Genomic DNA, 22,177 nt, shown 5'->3' with positions numbered 1-22,177 from the left:
TCTTGTTTTTATCAAACAGACATATTGTACATTGTAATATTGTTTTTTTTTTATTCATTCATTGTGTAATATATTTATGGAACAAAGCTTTTGTGTTTAACCAAATGGTGGGCGTATGGATGAGAAAAGGGACTTATTGTATACATAGTAGAATAGAATAGATTCAAGTAGAGTAGTATGGCGGAGACTGGTGTTGGAGGAATTTCCACTGTAATCCATGGAACTACCCTCTGGAATAGCAGACGAAAGTGGAGGACTTTTCCCAGCAACTTCCGTTGAGTTCATTGTCTTCAGATCTGTCCTATGAAGCACCAAGAAAACCCTGTTTCTACCCAGAATTTCTGTATAGATCATTCTAGAACAGCAAAGCTCTAGGCTTCCCTCATAATAGTGTTTTTGCGGAAGACAAAAGGGGTCAAATCTTCCAAAATTTTGTATTTTCATGAAGTGACAGACAGGGAGATTTCTAGCCAGTTAGAACATATGGTTTTAGAGTATACATGCCCCGCCCCCTTTAATCTCCAACAACATTCACGATTCATTCAAGTTTAACAAGTGCAAAGCCTTTTTGTTAATGTATATTGTTTATATTTGAACTCCTCTCAGCCCCAGAACCTCTCTGCCTGACACAGCAGAAGTCTGTACAGGGAATACATGTCCTGTCCACATACTGTTCTTACAGACACAGGACACCTTGACATAGGGACGTTTTGCTGCTCAGTCTAGTTAAACACTACGTATTTGCATGGTGGTGCATTCCATTGATAATAGCATTGGCCGCATAGTCTCACGGTTGTCTGCTCTTGCACAAGGAAGAGTATTTATCTCCCGCCACATAAGACTAGGACATTCCCGTTGAAAAGCATGCAGGGTTGAACAACTAAAAGGTTGTTTAAAGAGCATTTATCAGAGCAAAGTTACAGTTCCCCATCATTATCTCATGTCAAGCTTGACACAGTGGAGAGCAAAGCCAAGATCCATTTTGATCATTTTCATGACAGTCCTTTAGAAACAGTCAGATCTTTAGAACTAGCAACCTAATGAGGACATGGGATATTTGAATTAAGAATGAGTTCTATTAGTATTTGATTACAGAAAAAATTACGACATGTATTTGGTCTTTTTTTTCTTCCTCTTCATGTGATTTATTTGGCAAAATGTACTTTTTTTGTAAGTTACTGTAAATTCTGCACTTTACATATGCACCAATAGAGGGCAGACTCCGACAGTATCAGTGGCTGGCATTGGTTCACAGTCAGTCCCATCTCTCTGAAGATGATGCAGATTTTATATGTAAATCTAACTGATTTGTCAAAGATCTGAGCAGATGTTTTAAATGTTATTTGGATGCAAACTGTCACTTTAAAGTTGTGAAAATTAAGATCACTACATTTTAAACTATCTAGGTTTGGTCTTCAGGGGAAGTAGTAGGAAGGTTGGTTTGAGGTTAAAGGTTAAAGGCTGACCCCTGGAATGTGATCAGAGAACTGAAGTGTCTGTGCCGCTGTAGAGAGACCGGTGCTTTTTCAAAGGTGTTATAATTTTGTTGATTTTCTTTCTTTTATGGCTTCTGTGGAAATTGAACATTTTGGAAATGTGTTGTTTATTAGCCATTTTTTGTTTATGATGCTGTAATTATAAAACATATCTGACTGGGGTGAACTTTAATATATGTTGTTGGTTTTGACATTTTGTGTGTTTCAATTTGTTAATTGGTTTGGTGAACACTCAGTTACATGTACACATTTACTGTAATTTAATGTAAGGAGAGACTAACACTGACTTATTTAATTACGTTTCACCATTTATCAATAAGTTAACATTACACACATAAAGAAGTGAATACAGTAACACAGTCAAACCACAATAGATCATTTATAAGGTGAAGTATCATTCCCCCTTTTTAGTGGCACTGCAGTAAAGTTGGGCAGTAGCGGGACCCACTACTCACACTGATGGGCCCCCATGATATCAGTGAACAGCCAATCATCTTCCAGGGGCGGGGTCAGAACCTGATGTGGATGAGGGGTGTGAACTGGGGCCGGGAAGGATCTGGCCACTCCCTCATAGAGAATACAACTCTGATTCATATCATCATTCACCAATGAGAAGGTACCATCTTGTTGGGCACAAGACCTCTGAAGGATGTTGGGGTCTGGGAAGTCACAATGGTAGCCTACAGAGGTGGACAGTTGGTTTGGGGTAATATTTAAACAGGTGAAGTGCCTATCTGTACCTTGTCTTCCCACAGCACTCTCCAACATACACTGTGAGCTGCCCTGGCCACTAATGAAGTCTCTTATGGCTGTTACTGGATCGATAGAACATCCGTATCCAGATCCGTATTCATACTGCCCTCCATCACAGTCAATCCGCTCCATCTCAGATCTACCGTCACTCCTGCTGCTGGTGTGGAGCATCACCTTCTCTATGAAACTTTCGGATTGGTTCAGATACGTGATGTCATCAACGTGCGCCTTATCACCTAGGCTCCTCTCTTCCCCAGGATACCCCCAGATGGTCTCTAGATGGGCCGAAGGGTCCCCATCATTCTGTGGTTCAACCTCTGAGTCCCACAGCCTCAACATGTCCATTCTCTGGCTCTCCACTGTGTCACTGTCTGCCATATTGTTTTGGGACTGGAAGCAAGCGGAGTTGTCTGCGACCGTTGTGACCCCAAAGTCACAGGAATCTAGGGACAGAAGGGATAGTCCGGGCGAGAGGGGAGTTGGGTTGAAAGTTGAGGTATCCAAGTTTAGAGGTAGAGCCCTCTGGTTTTGAGTTGGGGCCATGATATTTGAATTTGAGTCGCGTCTGAGTTGTGTTTCATATTTCTCTCTAATGCTGTCTATCCAGCTATAAAGGCTCTCCTCTGAAGTGACATCACAACTGAAGGGTTCTGTGTGAAAGTGTTCCTCCTCTTGTTCTAAGGCAATGGTTTTCTCTGATGTTATGGATGATCTATAGTCAGTTTGATTTTCTGTTCTGCCCCACTGTTTATGAGTCGTTTGGTATGTTCCTTTACTTGGAGTGTTGCTGTTGGACTGGTCCATTTGGAGATGTTTGGGGTTGAGTCTCCTCCATTGGGCTCCAGGGTCTTTCTGTTCTGTTGCAAGGGCTTCAGTTTCATGTGAACAAAGGAAAAGGTCTGCTTCTGCACTTACAGGAGCTGGAGGGGAGTCTGAGTCAACATGGTGGTTCATTCAGAGGGAGGAGAAAGGACAAAAGGTGAAGATAAGTATAAACATCATAGGAGCCCAGTTTGCTTAATTTATGCATCAAGTCACCTGGATAATTAAAGAGAGAATACCTTCTTTAGAGGTGCTGTTAGATTGGTCAGTGGTTATTGCCTGTCGTGATGGGGAAGGTGTGTCGCTATTCGCTACCTCCGTTGAGAAGAGGACAGACACAAGCTGGTGATTGGCTGCCTCTATCTCTGCAAACTTCCTGTTTGAGAGAAGGGGCAGTATAACATTTCAGTTTAGGGCATCTTAGAATGGCACTCACGCTCACCAGAAACACATACGATACACACACACCTCTGGATCATGTTGTGTAGGAAGCGACGGTGGTTGACTTGACGTTTGGACGGCCTGTTCTTCCTTGGTCTCTGGAGTGTCCGCATCATGTGGCCTGCTGCTGATGTCACAAAGGTAAAGAGGTCGCGACCCCAGGGAACACCTCGCTCCACCCTGGGTTCAAAGGTCACAGAGTTGGATTGACGCATTGCTGGAAGGAGGAGAAGGGAAGACAGGAGTAACAGGTCTGGGCTATTAATCGGGGATGTGGTGAGAGAAGGATGAGGTGGGAGGGGTAACAGAAGTATCAACATTAGGAGACAGTGATAAGGTAAAATATGAGTTTCTGAAGTCCAAAGAAATTTCTTGTGAGCTTCCAACCATATGGGAGCATATACCACTAGAAGTGGCAGCAGATATGACATGTAACAGAACCATTGAAATGTGGGAAACTCATAGTGTAATCTTGAAGGCCTATCCACAATGTCTAAGTTAGAATTATTCAGTTTCACATTTTCAGTGGAACACCGCAATGCAACAACAACAAAATGTCAACCTGCATGAGACATGAAATCTGTTGCCACAATTGTGAAACTAAGTCTTAAACTGGACCTACAGGACCTACAGAAACAAAACCCACACGAGTGGGCTGGGCACTCCTGTAACATATTAGGGTATCCCATAATTGTTCAGATATTACATTGGTTTAAAACAATAACCAAAACCCTCTAATAATTGGTCCAGCCAACTATTTTCAGGGAAGATTCTGTCCAATGTGTAATTGGAATGATTAAATAATGGTCATTTAGCTGACAGAATAACGGTCCATACAAGAATCAAACCCATAACATTAGGGACGCCAGCATCATGCTCCAACAAGCTGGACCATCAAAACCACTTATTAAACAAATACTATTCTACAATATAGAACAATACAAAGAAAACTCACCGTGGCACTGCTGTGGCTATCTCTAGCTCTGCAGACTGGCTCCAATAATGTGTCAGAAAGACAGGTTGAGGTACAGATGGAGAGAGAGGTGGGGTTTCGTGGTTGATTGTGTGTCTGTGTGTGTGTGTATGTGTCTCAATGAGTCAATGCTGAACGTCACACATCAATCCCCTGCTCTGAGACAGAACAGCCCGACAAATTAAGAGTGGTTGGGGAAGTGAGGGATGAGAGACAGAGACAAGAAAGAGGGCAATTATCTGAGAAGTCAACTGCTTGTAGAAGCGTAGGCGCACATCTCCATTGTGAGGAACACTAAAGGCAGCTTGTTAACTACTGAAAGACACAAACGCACCAGTTGAGGTACTTAACAAGCTGTTCATTATCACATTTTCTGAGCTCAGAGCTGAGGTGGTTGCTAATGGCACATTGCCCTTAAGGGTCTGCAGAGGTCTGTCCTAGCACTCTATTTTACATATCTATGGCAGCACAGCGAATGAATAGACTATCCTCACCGCATAACTGAATAACGGGTAGTGTGTGTGTGTGTGTGTGTGTGTGTGTGTGTGTGTGTGTGTGTGTGTGTGTGTGTGTGTGTGTGTGTGTGTGTGTGTGTGTGTGTGTGTGTGTGTGTGTGTGTGTGTGTGTGTGTGTGTGTTTGTTATTTCAAATAGGAAAATCTATAAGCCTCCATCCCAAAGTGGGAGCAGAAATGATTGCCACCATCTTATTCCATGTAATTTGGAGTTTGGGGTGAACTATTCTTTAAATATATACACTGTGCTTATCATTGTAAATTCAACTTACCACGGGTAACCAAAGGAGGGAAGTGTGGTTTCAGGAGTGGCATCTATTTTTAGTGCAGCCACATGCATGAGACCAGGGTCTACTCTGCCTTTGAGAAACAGCATGTTGTTGGTATAGATTTGCTGACTTATACTGTGGACCATTACTTTGGTAAGTGACATCACTCATAACCCTTTTCCAGCAGTAAAGAGTAGGAGTGTGGATCTTTGTTGTCACTATTGGCAGTTTTGCAGCAAGTAGCCACAGACACATGGCTGTGGCAATGAATGGGAATGTGTTGAGAAACGTAATACCATTCTCCCACCAAAGTCAGTTATAAACACACGATCTGAGAGCATCAGTCAAATGTAGTGGACGTGCATTTAATAGGCTAGTACAGTAGGCTACCTTAGAACCATAGTGGTAGTAGCACTGTAGTAATACTGTATTTAGGTTGATTGGTGGTATTGTACCAGTATGAAAACTCCTGCTATTCATCAGATCTGTCTAATTCATGTTCTAAACACTACACTCTGTATCCCTCTAGCTCTTTTCCTCCATGTATCCATTCACTCTCCCTCCTGCTTTCCCCATCTGTGCTTTTCTCACATGCTTTCATTGCAAAAGAAGGCTACTAGGTAAAGCCTTATCACACTCCCTCTGACAGAACTTTGACCAGCCAAGCAGACCTCTCTGACCTCTGAGAACCTGCCTCTTATTGGCTGAGAATTCCATTGACCCCACCCTTCCCTGTCCTCCAGAAGCAAGCAGTGTGAATCTTGTGCCTCTGCCACTGCTGTGTTCCAAGCGGTGGACGAGACAGCTAAGTTGTAAGGTAAGTTGTCTCTCTCTTTGCCTAAAGCAAGGAGTCAGAGCTCAATTTGACAAGGCAAAACAACAAGGTTATTTTGTTTAATTTATCTATCATAGCCCACTGGATTTGAGGATTGGGTGGGACCTTAGACAATATAGTGTAATGAAATCAAAGTCCACTTTTATCCAAAATAAAATGATCAGTGAGTCTAGCTTGTGATGCTGATAGCCTATAAGTAAGTGAAATATAATTCATTAGTCATAAGGAATGTTTTCTTTCTCATTCCATAATGTTAACACTTTGTTTCTCCCCTGAATTCACCAGTAACCATGAGTCGAGCCTGGGCCTTGTTTAAGGCCCATCCCTACATCAGCAACGTGGTCGGATACACAACCCTGTTCGCATCCGCGGACCTCATACAGCAAAGCATGCTTGGAGGGAAACAGAGTGGTGGATTTAACACAGACAAGGGAACACTCACCATCCATGACTCAGAGGGGGTCAAGCTTAACATGGAGGGAACCAATAATTCCACTGGTACTAAAAGTGTCACAACATGGGCTGATATTGACTGGTCCCAGACCGCTCGAGTGGCCTTTGTTGGGTTCTGTTTCCATGCCAATTTCAACTACCATTGGCTGAAGGGGCTGGAGAGGATGTTGCCAGGGGGAGGGGCCAAAAGGGTGTCGGGGAAGGTAGTGCTGGATCAACTGGTTGCTGCCCCCGCTACTATCAGTGCCTTCTTCATAGGCGCGTGTGTGTGTGTGTGTGTGTGTGTGTGTGTGTGTGTGTGGCTGAGGAGTAAGTTTCACACATCCCCAAGTGCTACACGTGTGTGTGTTGGTGTGATATAACTTTCAATGTGTAAGGCTTAAATTTAAACATTGTTCTATAATATTAGTTACTCTTTTTAAGGTCTTAGTGTATTAGAAAACAAAGAGGACCCATTGGAAAACTGGAGGGAGAAATTCTGGACTTCATACAAGGTAAGGATGCAGAGAACGAATTCGTTGCTTAAGGAGAGAGGACAGTCTAGGTCAGCACAACCACATTAATGGTCTCTCTGTCTCCCTCTCTTTTGTTGTGTATGACAGACTGGAGTGGTCTACTGGTCAACAATGCAGGTAGAAACAATAACAACATATTATATGCATACACACACACACACTGATTATCTCTCTCTCTCTCTCTCTCTCTCTCAGGCATTGAATTTCTCCCTGGTTCCCCCAGTTGCTCGTACAGTGTTTGTGGGTGGCATCACACTGGTGTGGACAGTATTCCTGTGCCATTTCAGACAGAAGAAAGATGATACACAAACCAAACCCCCCTCTCACTGATATGGATGTTATTGGATGAGCTGTGTGATGACAAAATTGTGACAACTATTTCATTGAATAGCTTTTATGTGCTTCACGCTTATAATTTGATTAAAGTAGTTATTTTAAAGAATGTGTTTTTCATCTTTGCATGATGGCAGGTAGACTAGCAGTTAAGAGCGTTGGGCCACTAACTGGAAGGTCGCTGGTGCGAATCCCAGAGACTACGAGGTGATATATCTGTTGATGTGCCCTTGAGCAAGACACTTAACCCTAATTGCTCCTGTAAGTCGCTCTGGATAAGAGCATCTGCTAAATGAAAGCTATATATATATATATACACTGCTCAAAAAAATAAAGGGAACACTTAAACAACACAATGTAACTCCAAGTCAATCACACTTCTGTGAAATCAAACTGTCCACTTAGGAAGCAACACTGATTGACAATAAATTTCAGGCCGTAGGAGGGCAACAACCCAGCAGCAGGACCGCTACCTCCGCCTTTGTGCAAGGAGGAGCACTGCCAGAGCCCTGCAAAATGACCTACAGCAGGCCACAAATGTGCATGTGTCTGCTCAAACGGTCAGAAACAGACTCCATGAGGGTGGTATGAGGGCCCGACGTCCACAGGTGGGGGTTGTGCTTACAGCCCAACACCATGCAGGACGTTTGGCATTTGCCAGAGAACACCAAGATTGGCAAATTCGCCACTGGCGCCCTGTGCTCTTCACAGATGAAAGCAGGTTCACACTGAGCACATGAGCACATGTGACAGACGTGACAGAGTCTGGAGACGCTGTGGAGAACGTTCTGCTGCCTGCAACATCCTCCAGCATGACCGGTTTGGCGGTGGGTCAGTCATGGTGTGGGGTGGCATTTCTTTGTGGGGCCGCACAGCCCTCCATGTGCTCGCCAGAGGTAGCCTGACAGTCATTAGGTACCGAGATGAGATCCTCAGACCCCTTGTGAGACCATATGCTGACACATGCACATTTGTGGCCTGCTGTAGGTCATTTTGCAGGGCTCTGGCAGTGCTCCTCCTTGCACAAAGGCGGAGGTAGCGGTCCTGCTGCTGGGTTGTTGCCCTCCTACGGCCTCCTCCACGTCTCCTGATGTACTGGCCTGTCTCCTGGTAGCGCCTCCATGCTCTGGACACTACGCTGACAGACACAGCAAACCTTCTTGCCACAGCTCGCATTGATGTGCCATCCTGGATGAGCTGCACTACCTGAGCCACTTGTGTGGGTTGTAGACTCCGTCTCATGCTACCACTAGAGTGAAAGCACCGCCAGCATTCAAAAGTGACCAAAACATCAGCCAGGAAGCATAGGAACTGAGAAGAGGTCTGTGGTCACCACCTGCAGAACCACTCCTTTATTGGGGGTGTCTTGCTAATTGCCTATAATTTCCACCTTTTGTCTATTCCATTTGCACAACAGCATGTGAAATTTATTGTCAATCAGTGTTGCTTCCTAAGTGGACAGTTTGATTTCACAGAAGTGTGATTGACTTGGAGTTACATTGTGTTGTTTGTGTTCCCTTTATTTTTTTGAGCAGTGTATATACATACACATTTGAAGTCGGAGTCAAATACATTTAAACTCAGTTTTTCACAATTCCTGACATTAAATACTAGTAAAGAATCCTTGTCTTAGGTCAGTTAGGATCACCACTTTATTTTAAGAATGTGAAATGTCAATAATAGTAGAGAGAATGATTTATTTCAGCTTTAATTATTTTCCATCACATTCCCAGTGGGTCAGTAGTTTACATACACTCAATTAGTACTTGGTAGCATTGCCTTTAAATTGTTTAACTTGGGTTAAACGTTTCGGGTAGCCTTCCACAATAAGTTGGGTGAATTTTGGCCCATTCCTACTGACAGAGCTGGTGTAACTGAGTCAGGTTTGTAGGCCTCCTTGCACGCACACGCTTTTTCAGTTCTGCCCTCAAATTTTCTATGGGATTGAGGTCAAGGCTTTGTGATGGCCACTCCAATACCTTGACATTGTTGTCCTTAAGCCATTTTTCCACAACTTTGGAAGTATGCTTGGGGTCATTGTCCATTTGGAAGACCCATTTGCGACCAAGCTTTATCTTCCTGACTGATGTCTTGAGATTTTGCTTCAATTTATTTTAATAAATTTTTTAATTTTTTAATTTATTTAATCCACATAATTTCCCTTCCTCGTGATGCCATCTATTTTGAAGTGCACCAGGCCCTCCTGCAGCAAAGCACCCCACAACATGATGCTGCCACCCCGTGCTTTACGGTTGGGATGGTGTTCTTCGGCTTGCAAACCTCCCCCTTTTTCCTCCAAACATAACGATGGTCATTATGGCCAAACAGTTCTACTTTTGTTTCATCAGAAAAGAGGACATTTCTCCAAAAAGTACGATCTTTGTCCCCATGTGCAGTTGCAAACTGTAGTCTGGCTTTTTTATGGTGGTTTTGGAGCAGTGGCTTCTTCCTTGCTGAGCGGCCTTTCAGGTTATGTCGATATAGGACTCGTTTTACTGTGGATATAGCTACTTTGTACCTGTTTCCTTCAGCATCTTCACAAGGTCCTTTGCTGTTGTTCTGAGATTGATTTGCACTTTTCGCACCAAAGTACGTTCTACTCTAGGAGACAGAATGCATCTCCTTCCTGAGCGGTATGATGGCTGTGTGGTCCCATGGTGTTTATATTTGCGTACTATTGTTTGTACAGATGAACGTGGTAACTTCAGGCATTTGGAAATTGCTCCCAAGGATGAACCAGACTTGAGGAGGTCTACAATTTTTTTTCTGAGGTCTTGGCTGATTTCTTTTCATTTTCCCATGATGTCAAGCAAAGAGGCACTGAGTTTGAAGGTAGGCCTTGAAATCCATCCACAGGTACACCTCTAATTGACTCAAATTATGTCAATTAACCTATCAGAAGCTTCTAAAGCCATGACATAATTTTCTGGAATTTTCCAAGCTGTTTAAAGGCACAGTCAACTTAGTTTATGTAAACCTCTGATCCACTGGAATTGTGATACAGTAAGTTATAAGTGAAATAATCTGTCTGTAAACAATTGTTGGAAAAATTACTTGTGTCATGCACAAAGTAGATGTCCTAACTGACTTGCCAAAACTATAGTTTGTTATCAAGAAATTTGTGGAGTGGTTGAAAAACGAGTTTTAATGACTCCAACCTAAGTGTATGTAAACTTACGACTTCAACTGTATATATATACACAGTACCAGTCAAAAGTTTGGACACACCTACTCATTCAAGGGTTTTTCTTTATTTTTACTATTTTTTACATTGTAGAATAATAGTGAAGACCTCAAAACTATGAAATAACACATACGGAATCATGTAGTAACCAAAAAAGTGTTGAACAAATCAAAATAGATTTTAGATTTTAGATTCTTCAAAGTAGCCACTGTCGTGGAAAATTGCAAGATTATGTTATCGTGCTTGTAAGATTATATTACAATCTTTGTATTGCATTAGAATGGTTGTTTTATTCGACAGAATAGAGGATTCTGTCGACTATTGTGTGTGTGTGTTCCACTGAGGATGGGCCTCTATGAGATAGCACTGACAGGAGATTTACGATGTCTTTGGGTAATAAAGCCTAAAGAGCATTCCAGATAGTAAAGCTAATGTTTTTGTACTATGAAGTACCAGGAACGAGATTAGAACCTCGTCTTAGAGACCAAACTGAACGATAATTTATAGCGAATGCTATCTGGCTATGGGATACTCCTTTCTCAAGTAAAAGGCCCTTTGTGAAGAGTTCCTAAGATCTGTGGTTCGTCATGTAAGTTGAGAGAGGTGTATCTTGGCTATAAAAGATCTTTGTATTCTACTGTAGGGACTCTCAGAATTCATTATAGACACTGAATTGATCTGAGAGTCAAAGGGCTATTGTAAAGCTCATATTATTAAAGATGACGTTTAAGTATAACTCTGACTGGTGTGTGGTTTGTAACTCTCCTCATTTGGTAATACAGGAAATTGCCACGACACCACCCTTTGCCTTGATGACAGCTTTGCACACTCTTGGCATTCTCTCAACCAGCTTCACCTGGAATGCTTTTCCAACAGTCAACCGGCTTGAAGGAGTTCCCACATATGCTGAGCACTTGTTGGCTGCTTTTCCATCACTCTGTGGTCCAACTCATCCCAAACCATCTCAATTGGGTTGAGGTCGGGTGATTGTGGAAGCCCCGGTCATCTGATGCAGCACTCCATCACTCTCTCCCTTACATACCTGGAGGTGTGTTTTGGGTCATTGTCCTGCTGAAAAACAAATGATAGTCCCACTAAGGGCAAACCAGATAGGATAGCGTATTGCTGCAGAATGCTGTGGTAGGCATGCTGGTTAAGTGTGCCTTGAATTCTAAATAAATCCCTGAAAGTGTCACCAGCAAAGCACCCCTACACCATCCCACCTCCTCCTCCATGCTTCACGGTGGGAACCACACATGCGTAGATCATCCGTTCACCTACTCTGCGTCTCACAAAGACACGGCGGTTGGAACCAAAAATCAGACCAAAGGACAAATTTCCACGAGACTTGCTTGTGCTCGTGTTTCTTGCCCAAACAAGTCTCTTCTTCTTATTGGTGTTCTTTAGTAGTGGTTTCTTTGCACCAATTTGACCATGAAGGCCTGATTACGCAGTGTCCTCTGAACAGTTGATGTTGAGATGTGTCTGCTACTTGAACTCTGTGAAGGATTTATTTGGGCTGCAATCTGAAGTGCAAATAACTCTAATGAACTTATCGTCTGCAGCAGAGGTAACTCTGGGTCTTACTTTCCTGTGGTGGTCCTCATGAGAACCAGTTTCATCATAGTTTATGGTTTTTGCGACTGCGCTTGAAGAAACTTTCAAAGTTCTTGAAATTTTCCACATTGACTGACCTTCATGTCTTAAAGTAATGATTGACTGTCATTTCGCTTTGCTTATTTGAGCTGTTCTTGCCATAATATGGACTTGGTCTTTTACCAAATAGGGCTAACTTCTGTATACCACCCCTACCTTGTCGCAACACAACTGATTGGCTCAATTGCATTAAGAAGGACAGAAATTCCAGAAATGAACTTTTAACAGAGTTAAATAAAGGTTAAATAAATAAATAACTAAAAATAAAAACAAGTCACACCTGTTCATTTAAATGCATTCCAGGTGACTACCTCATGAAGCTGGTTGAGAGAATGCCAAGAGTGTGCAAAGTTGTCATCAAGGCAAAGGGTGGCTACTTTGAAGAATCTCAAATATAAAATGTATTTTGATTTGTTCAACACTTTTTTGGCTACTACATGATTCCATATGTGTTTTTTTCATAGTTTTGAGGTCTTCACTATTATTCTACAATGTAGAAAATAGTAAAAATAAAGAAAACCCCTTGAATGAGGAGGTGTGTCCAAACTTTTGACTGGTACTGTATATATGAGAAATGCATTTTTTCTCTCTCTCAAAGTTGGAGCTATGAATTCTGACACAAACATACATATTTAAATATTTTATAAAGTTACAAAATAAAGAGCCTGACAAATTACAAGAAGAGAAGCTAGTTCAATTTTCTGTTCTGTTAATAAAATTGGCTATTAAATGTATGTAAATCACATGGTAAAATATAATAGACTACTGTATTTTGAAATGTAATTCGTTTTTCACATAGTGGTTTTATTGGTTAGAAAGTCACTTCACACTAGCCTTTACACAAATGATGAATGGATTAAATTAATTAACGAATAGAACAATATAAAATATTAAATGATTTTTTGACGACGTGATGATCACACAGGAAGTAATAGCGATACAGCCAAAGAAAACGCGTGTGACCTCCGTAATCGCGGAGATGTGTTTATCGCGAGACAGCGACCCTTCCTTTTTCCTTTCCACTCTGAGTCTAAGATGGTAGGTACAGATTCTGAAAACATCGTTAATGCTCCGATTTGTTAATCTAAGTCCATCCTCACTTTTACAGTAGCACAACTCAACCATTTCCATGTAACTATTTGTCTTGATGTCTTTGGTTTGAATTCCGAATGGTATTGACATACTATTTGGCGTTTTAACGATACGGTTCAGTCCTTCACTACCGGTGGTTAGTGTGACAGTAGCTAGCTTGCTACCTGGTATTCTCACTAATTACTGAAAGACAGCGTGTAAATTAGACACACGATAATGGTACTGCTGTTCGAGAAATGTCGGTAACTTTTGTATCTTCGTTTTGAGACATTTCCAAGTTAGAATGTATCGGATATCTGACTAGGTAGATGGCCCTAATTGAAAACGTGCTATTTGACCAGTGTTGGTGAACTGTTACTTAACGTTACTTCGCTGTCTCGCTAGTTAGCCGCTGTGTATGAGACTGCAACGTTATGCTTGACGGTATGCTACCAAATTCAAGTTGGGTATGAATTTGTGTGCTGTTTAGGTATGGGTTACACTGTAACGTTAGTAGACGTGGTCTATCGTTTGAGGCCTAGCCATAAAGCATAGGGTTCAGAAGCATGCAAAGGTACATTTCCTGGCACAGTGATCAGAAATGTCATTAACACTAACTAATAATTAGGTTTTTAATTGATCAGTGCGTGAATGGCAAGCTCTCATGTATTTACCTGCACCATCTCTATTCACAGGGAGTCGACATCCGACACAACAAGGACCGTAAGGTGCACCGAAAGGAGCCCAAGAGTCAGGATATCTACCTGAGGCTCCTGGTCAAGGTAAGTGTCACAACCTTTATACATTGTGATTCAAGTTCACATTAAGGCATTGTCATGTAAACAAGTAGTCCGACAACTAAGTTGTTGATTTTCCCATCTTAATGTTAGCCTTTTTTTGGTTAATTGTCAAATCTATGCAGCACATAGCTCAGAGTAACCCTTGTGAACATTTTACATTGAGTAGTCAATACTTTCTACTTAATCTTCCCCACAGCTGTACAGATTCCTGGCCCGTCGCTCCACTGCTCCCTTCAACAAGGTGGTCCTCAGGAGGCTCTTCATGAGCAGGACCCACAGGCCTCCGATATCGGTGTCTCGCATGGTGAGTTACATCAATCCATCAATCCGTCCCTTTGCTGTGTTTTTAACCTGCTACAGAATCAAATTGCTACAATCAACTCAATTGAATGGCAGTCAAGTTCATAGATTCAAAGACTTAAGAGGGCAACAGTACAAGTGGAAGGGCAACTTCAGCTGGTACTCCTGCTTATGCCTGTTGCGCTACAATGCTTTATTGGTGCTTTTGACACTTCCTTGCTCAAACATTCTAGTTATGATTCTCTTTTGACCTTTGACTTCTATGTTGTGGTTAATTTCCCTTCTGATGATTTGGTACCTTTGAGTGAGCTGGAGAACTTTCCACCTCTCATGTGACTTCTTGAACATGTCCCATTTGGGGTGGCAGGTAGCCTAGCGATTTAAGAGCATTGGGCCAGTAACCAAAAGGTCGCTGGTTCCAAACCCACCAGGTGAAAAGTCTGTCATGCCCTTATTGCTCCTGTGTCTGCTAAATTTCTTAAATGTAATGGCCCAGTTTCCCAAATGCATCTTAAGACTAAGTTCATTGTTGGAGCATTGTACAATGTCAGCGGTTTCCCAAAACCATCGTTACTAAAATTTGACTTGAAACCGCTCATTATTTACAGAGTGTCTGTCGTTGGATGCTTTTTTTGCCCATCTGCGTCACTTTATACACAAGATCTCCGCTAAACATGGAATCAAGATGTTTCTTACCGCAGATAACTTCAGAACAAAGTTGACTACAAATGTCTTTATTGTTACAAATGAGTAAAGGATAAATAAAATAATCTTGCAATGGAAACCGAGATGACCGCATTAAAACAGGCTAAGGGGGATATAAGTGGTATCACTGAGTGGTCATGACTTCAAAACCAACTTATACGCTGATGATATCATACTAACACTGTCAAATCCCAGCTGTACGATACCAAGGGTCCTACAGCTCATTAGGGATGACGTTAAGAGATGGACCGTTCTAGCTTTTAGCACTATAGGGACGAGCAGAGGTGATAAAGAACATTCTCCCTAGGCTACCGTTCCTTATGTCCTCTGTACCCCTTCAATTCCCTCAGTACTGGTTTAAAGAGATGTGTAGTTTATGTTTTGGCTTATTGTGGAAAGATAAGAAACCAATAATTAACCATAAACTGTCCATATCAAGAAGCAAGGGTGGATTAGCTGTTCCTGTTTATTTGTATTACTTGTCTTGTGACGGTAATTTGATCTCTATATCATCATTATGGTATTACCCCAAGTGCTACTGTAAGATAACTCAAGTGTGTTTTCATGTGACGTGGCAAAGATACTTAATAAAAGGTTATCTATGAAGCATCCCTCATGTCCAATATGGAACAACCCTTGTTTACTACAGGGAGAAAGACATTGGCTAATATTACCTGGCTATGCCAAAACATCAGTCAGGTGTGGCAGGTTGTAAGGGATGGTGATATCAAACCATTTTAAAGAGTTGATAGCAGAGTTTGGCTTAAATAATATGGCATTTCTACCTTATTTGCAACTTAAATCAATAATCTATTTCCTCATGGTGTTGATGTGGGATCTAAAAGTGATGGACAACAAACTAAGGGGTGCTGCTAATGGGAAAGGAACGGTTTCCACCTTATACAAGCTGGTTGGTCTCTCCTCCCCAAACAGCAACATCCCTACTCCGTTACATTGGGAACAGGACTTGGGTGTATCTCTCACCGCAGTACAGTGGGATGCAATATGGAAAAACATTGATATCCAACTAACTGTAGGGTATAAAATTATTCAAATGGTCTTACATAGGCTTATATTACACCTCACATGTTGAAAAAAAAAAAATGGATCAAAGCCTTTCAGAATTGTGTTGGCATGGCTGCGGTGAGGTTGGTACACAAATGCATATTTTATGGAAATGTCCAGCTGTCAAAAGATTGTGGACTGAGGTAAATATGTTGTCTGTCCTGTAGTGTGACTGCTAGGAAGTAGGGTGGACAATATCCAACCTAGAACCACGCAGCGTATCACTGTACTGGCCTTCCTATCAGTCAAATCAACAATTCTTCTGAATTGGAGAGAGTGTAATCCACAGTGCTCCAGCGTGGAAGTAATGGATTTGTTGACTATGGAAAGAGTGTCATCGGCCCTCCAGGACTATGACAACGGTCTAGACTCTAGCGGGTCTCTGGGACATAAGAATATATGTAAATCAAAGAGCCTTGCCTAATATTAATAATCTGTATGTGTTTGAACTGTACACCCCCCCCCCCCCCCAGGCTTGAGTCCAGCCAGGTCACACAGGATAGGATAAAACACAGGCTACATTGATTTGATGTTCAATTTGTTATATTTTTATAATTGTAGGCTTTTGCTTCAATATTTCATGTGCAATGATGACAAATCTTATTTGGTGCATTATTATTGGATTAGACAAAACTGCCTAAATATTTGTAGTCAACAGTGGTAATATCCCTCTAGGGTCTGATCTGTCGTCAGTATGATTTGAATGAAGAAAGTTGATCTGAGAGCTGCCTTTCTTTCGTTCCGATCAGTATCGAGGCAGCTCCAACCATGCACTTGTGAACGTTCTCTCAGTGGTGTTTTTGGGATACTGGTGTTACATATTCGCCAGTTTGTAGGAATGATGCATCAATTATCCCTCGTTAGCCTAAGTTCCATTGCTATTGAGAAACCGGGACAGTGTCCTTCCAGGTTTATTGATATGAATACATAGCAACGTGAAAGCATCTTAGTATTTATCTTTACTGTGTGGCGGTTGTCCCTCTTCTGAACTATTTGCCGTCCTCTTCAGATCCGTAAGATGAAACTGCCTGGACGTGAGAACCGAACCGCAGTTGTCGTGGGAACCGTCACTGATGATGTCAGAATTCAGGATATCCCCAAGCTCAAGGTAAAGGTTGTTTTAACTTACTGGATGCCTGTTTGGGTCAGGCTTTTGCTCCAGCACTAACACACCTGGTTTAACCTGGGGTGTATTTATTGCGGAAACTGTTTAAGAGCAAAACTAGTGTTTCTATTGGCCAAATTCAGGTAGGTCCCTCTCCGTTCCCTTTGCTTCCGTTTTAAGAAACGTTTTGCAACAATCGGCGGAGTAAATACACCCCTGACTATTTTAATCTGGTGTTGGGCTACAACAAAAGCCTTCCCACCCTGTAACTAGGTAGCTCTTCCGGACTATGGTTAGACTACTTCACTGAAAATGAATTAAGTGTTAACATGAGTTGCTAAACGTGTTCTGTTCTCCCTTCGCTCAGGTGTGCGCTCTGAAGGTGACTGACGGCGCTCGCCGCAGGATCCTGAAGGCCGGAGGTCAGGTCATGACCTTTGACCAGCTGGCTCTGGCTGCCCCCAAAGGACAGGGCACCGTGCTGCTGTCAGGTAAGAACACTGCTAGTTTGAACGATGTTCAAGTTTAAAGTTATGCTGGGAATATGCTGTTGTACCTTTGCTCCACAGTCCTGTTACTGTTATCACCGCCACAGTTGGACTATGGCTAAACCCTGCCTATTTCTACAGTTTCTCTTAACTTTTCACGCCTCTCAACCCCGGATCCGGGATCACCCCCCACCCCCCCCACACTGATTAGCATCGCTAGCATAGCGTCACAATTAAATAGTAGCATCTAAATATCATTAAATCACAAGTCCAAGACACCAAATGAAAGATACAGATCTTGTGAATAAAGCCACCATTTCAGATTTTTAAAATGTTTTACAGGGAAGACAAAATATGTAAATCTATTAGCTAACCACGTTAGCAAAAGACACCACTTTTCTAACTCCATCAGTTTCTTACTCCATCAGGTGCTATCACCAATTCGACCAAATAAAGATATAAATAGCCACTAACCAAGAAAAAACTTCATCAGATGATAGTCTGATAACATATTTATTGTATAGCATAGGTTTTGTTAGAAAAATGTGCATATTTCAGGTATAAATCATAGTTTGCCATTGCAGCCACCATCACAAATCTCCCCAAAGCGACTAGAATTACTACAGAGAGCAACGTGTATTACCAATTTACTCATCATAAAACATTTCTTAAAAATACACAGCTCACAGCAATGGAAAGACACAGATCTTGTGAATTCAGACAGTATTTCAGATTTTCTAAGTGTTTTACAGCGAAAACACAATAAATCGTTATATTAGCATACCACATATGCAAACGTTACCCGAGCATTGATTCAAGCCAAAGAGAGCGATATCGTTATCGCCAAAATATATTAATTTTTTCACTAACCTTCTCAGAATTCTTCCGATGACACTCCTGTAACATCATATTACAACATACATATAGAGTTTGTTCGAAAATGTGCATATTTAGCCACAAAAATCGTGGTTATACAATGAGAATAGTAGCAAAACTGGTCTGAAAATGTCGGGCGCCATCTTTGAGAGTGATCTAGCCTAATCGATAACTAATCATAAACTTGACTAAAAAATACAGGGTTGACAGGAATCGAAAGACAAATTAGTTCTTAATGCAATCGCTGAATTACATTTCTAAAATTATCCTTACTGTGCAATACCGGGTCCGCCAAAGCGAAGTTACACAAAACAAAATGGCGATATATGCGTTTAACATTTTAACAGAACAGCGATTTATCATCATAAATAGTTCTTACTATGAGCTGTTCTTCCATCAGAATCTTGGGCAATGTATCCTTTCTCCGGTCTAATCGTCTTTTGGTCGAAAGATGTCCTCTTGTCCGTCGAAATGGCCACTAACGTTCGACCGGTACTGGAAACGTGCCCGGCGCTTCAAAGTGCATCACAAAGAAATGCCTCAAAATCGCACTAAATGGATATAAATTGCTATAAAACGGTTTAAATTAACTACCTTATGATGTTTTTAACACCTATAACGAGTAAAAACATGACCGGCGATATGATATATAAGTGGCTAAACCAAAGCTTGGAAAGAGAGCCAGTCCGACATCCATCGTGCGTCAGGCGCAGCAGGAAAAGAAAGCCACTTCCGCCTTGTGCTCTTTTATACAGGCCCTGATTGCGCAATCGACTCCATTCAAATTGTCACCTCTTACTGACATCTAGAGGAAGGCGTGGGCAGTGTTTGTATCCTCATAGCATTTACAGGGACATTAAAACTGACCTGGGACCAGAGGCCAAGATTTCTGAAATCTCACTCCCTGTCAGGAAAAGTGCTGTAGAATGAGTTCTGTTCCACTCAGAGACATAATTCAAACGGCTATAGAAACTATAGAGTGTTTTCTATCCAATAATAACAATAATATGCATATTGTACGAGCAAGAATTGAGTACTAGGCAGTTTAATCTGTAGACCAAATTATGCTAATGCGAAACAGCACCCCCTATAGTGGCAAGAAGTTTTAAACCTAACCTTAACCACACTGCAAACCTAAATCTGCCTAAATTAAGGCCAAAAGGTTAATTTTGTGTTCATTCATTTTTACATCATAGGCAATTTTGGCTTTGTGGCTATTGAGTAGTGACAACCCTGTTACTCTGGTCTGAAACTCACTTGTTTTCCTTCTTTCAGGACCCCGTAAGGGCAGAGAGGTGTACAGGCATTTTGGAAAAGCCTGTGGAACCCCCCACAGCCACACCAAGTGAGTATTGTACCCCCTTCTTGAGATTGCTGCTCTCCTAGCGTTTCATTCAATATCTATCAATTGAGAGAATGTTTTCCAAATTGTTTGACATGTTCGTTCCAGTTTGGTTTTCAATGAAAATCACCAATGTTTTTAAACGGAGGACACTTTCTGACTATTGAGAACTTGGATAAGATGTTTTGTTAGTACAGGGGCTTGTTGTGGAGGGCCCTACTTTAGAATTAGGATACTAGATGTGCTTGTGTAGAGAAGGACAAACATGTTTCTCTGTCATGTAGAAACAATTGTCCGTTTGTCTGAAATGTTCTAATCTATATGTTGCACCTCGCTGAATTAGCCCCTGAGCCCAGTGTTAAAAAAACGGCAATTGCATTAATTGTTAGAATTTAGTATTTCAAAACTGGTAAATGAGATTGGGTCCTCTGTATAGGGATTTGGATTTTGTAATCCAATCTGACATTTAATCATCAGGATTATTTGTTTTTGCGTTTTTCAAAAGTTAGTGATTAGGGTTGTTTTAGATGGCGATAATCCTGATCTCACTGGAAGAGTGCATTCAGGGTGGGTTTATAAAGGTTGCACTGCAACCAAGATATGTCAATATAACTAAGGTGAGGAGGTTTAAAATACTCTTGCATCTGAAAATTATTTTGACTGCAGTATAGGTACTAAATGTGGCAATTTTGTTTGTATTGAGAAGTGTCAAATACAGGGATGATTTCAAAATAGGTCATCCACGTGAATCATGTAGATCTTAGCCTAAATTGGAGGGGGGTGTGTACTTAGCCGTGATGGTGAGATGCGGTGTGCAGACAGTGATGGTCCTTCTATTATGTTGGATTAATTAATATTTTCATTTCGCTTGTAAGAACAAGAGCACAGGCCAGTCTGACTAGGCTTTGCGGTCACGTAGACTGAGAGAGACTGCCGTAAAGGGGAAAGGAGCTCAGTCACGCGTGCGACTTTACATAAATGTTGTCACGTTTTTGGGCCTACACCAGTTTGCGTCCCTGCAAGTAAATGCATGTACCTTTTTGATTCCGTGTTTAATCGTCACCTACAGGGGTTGCAGGTGTAATTGCAGGGTACAGTGAAAATCTTACGATATAAATACAAATAGCACAAACCTTATATAAATACAAATAGCACAAACCTTATATAAATACAAATAGCACAAAACTTATATAAATACAAATAGCACAAACCTTATATAAATACAAATGGCACTATATACATTAGTTTACTCCTCTCGGGTTCCCTATGACAGTTTAGTGGTAGTGCCATAACCTGTCCAGTAGATGGCGAGGTGTGGGTAGGCCTGTTCAAAGCACTGAACATCTGGATCAGTGATCTTGATGTTGTGGCCTCTTGATCAGAATGATCCATCTGATTTTATTTTCACTTTATTTTTCAAAAATGTCCAGATTGACCTTGAATTGCAAAACGGAGGATTCCAGAATCTGGATCATTCTGATCCAAATAAAACATTTATTGGTGTAGAGAAATTTGTTGAACTCAAATGTTTATTTACAAAATATTTAAAATGTATACGCCTGAGTTCCAATAGATTCACTTTCTCCAACCCAGTTATATCATATCAGTGATTACTTCAAGGAATGGAGAAGGGAAAATGCATAATTTTTCTAATACATTAGGCCTAGCTGTATTTTGCTAGTTTTGTCCTCAGTCTATTGCTTTGGTTTACATTGAGTTGATGGACAAGGCACATAATCAACATATTATCTGCAGAATCTAGGAAGTTGTTTGAAACACTTATAAACACTGAATTAATGGCATATCTCTTCTCTCCCTCAGGCCCTACATTCGCTCCAAGGGCAGGAAGTTTGAGCGTGCTCGTGGGCGCAGATCCAGCCGTGGATACAAGGCCTAAAGTCTTTTTTGTTTTCCCCGGAATCTGATACAAATAAAGATAGTGATTGTATCGATGTCTCTGTCCATTTATTTTTTTCCGAGCTTTGTTGCGCTTGCATAGTACTTCACTCTAGACATTTTCTTGTGCAAACCTGATGGACAATTTGAATCAAGCTACTATTACTATTCACTCCTAGGCCCAGTTTTATAACATTTAGTACTATTAATACAATTGTTTTTCAATGCCTTGTGTAATATTTTTATTTAGACAGGTGATGAGTGCATTGGAAGCATGGACAGTCT

At 41.4% G+C, this 22,177-nt stretch overlaps 2 protein-coding genes across 2 annotated transcripts; both read left to right on the top strand.

The window, feature by feature from the left end:
* Positions 1-6,393: 6,393 nt before the first annotated feature.
* On the top strand, positions 6,394-7,401 carry LOC120030943 (mpv17-like protein). Its single transcript, XM_038976449.1, has 4 exons — positions 6,394-6,814; positions 6,980-7,050; positions 7,159-7,188; positions 7,267-7,401. Exons 1-4 carry the CDS (start codon positions 6,394-6,396, stop codon positions 7,399-7,401), a joined length of 657 nt encoding a protein of 218 aa, XP_038832377.1.
* A 5,802-nt stretch (positions 7,402-13,203) lies between these two features.
* LOC120031540 (60S ribosomal protein L18) lies at positions 13,204-21,944 on the top strand. Its single transcript, XM_038977340.1, has 7 exons — positions 13,204-13,282; positions 14,011-14,097; positions 14,312-14,419; positions 17,195-17,293; positions 17,658-17,781; positions 19,930-19,999; positions 21,818-21,944. The coding sequence occupies exons 1-7, from the start codon at positions 13,280-13,282 to the stop codon at positions 21,891-21,893; spliced, it is 567 nt and encodes a 188-aa protein (XP_038833268.1). The 5' UTR covers positions 13,204-13,279; the 3' UTR covers positions 21,894-21,944.
* Positions 21,945-22,177: the final 233 nt, after the last annotated feature.

This window comes from Salvelinus namaycush, chromosome 37 (assembly GCF_016432855.1).
Source record: "Salvelinus namaycush isolate Seneca chromosome 37, SaNama_1.0, whole genome shotgun sequence".
Classification (NCBI taxonomy): domain Eukaryota; kingdom Metazoa; phylum Chordata; class Actinopteri; order Salmoniformes; family Salmonidae; genus Salvelinus; species Salvelinus namaycush.
This window is presented reverse-complemented; position numbering and strand designations above follow the sequence as displayed.

What these genes read in the sequence shown, in the direction of transcription:
- LOC120030943 (XM_038976449.1), top strand. Translation starts at nt 6,394, where the DNA reads ATGAGTCGAGCCTGGGCCTTGTTTAAGGCCCATCCCTACATCAGCAAC. An exon ending in TATCAGTGCCTTCTTCATAG is followed by an intron (nt 6,815 to 6,979) that starts GCGCGTGTGTGT and finishes ACTCTTTTTAAG; the next exon opens with GTCTTAGTGTATTAGAAAAC. An exon ending in AATTCTGGACTTCATACAAG is followed by an intron (nt 7,051 to 7,158) that starts GTAAGGATGCAG and finishes TGTGTATGACAG; the next exon opens with ACTGGAGTGGTCTACTGGTC.
- LOC120031540 (XM_038977340.1), top strand. An exon ending in ACCTGAGGCTCCTGGTCAAG is followed by an intron (nt 14,098 to 14,311) that starts GTAAGTGTCACA and finishes TCTTCCCCACAG; the next exon opens with CTGTACAGATTCCTGGCCCG. An exon ending in CGATATCGGTGTCTCGCATG is followed by an intron (nt 14,420 to 17,194) that starts GTGAGTTACATC and finishes CGTCCTCTTCAG; the next exon opens with ATCCGTAAGATGAAACTGCC.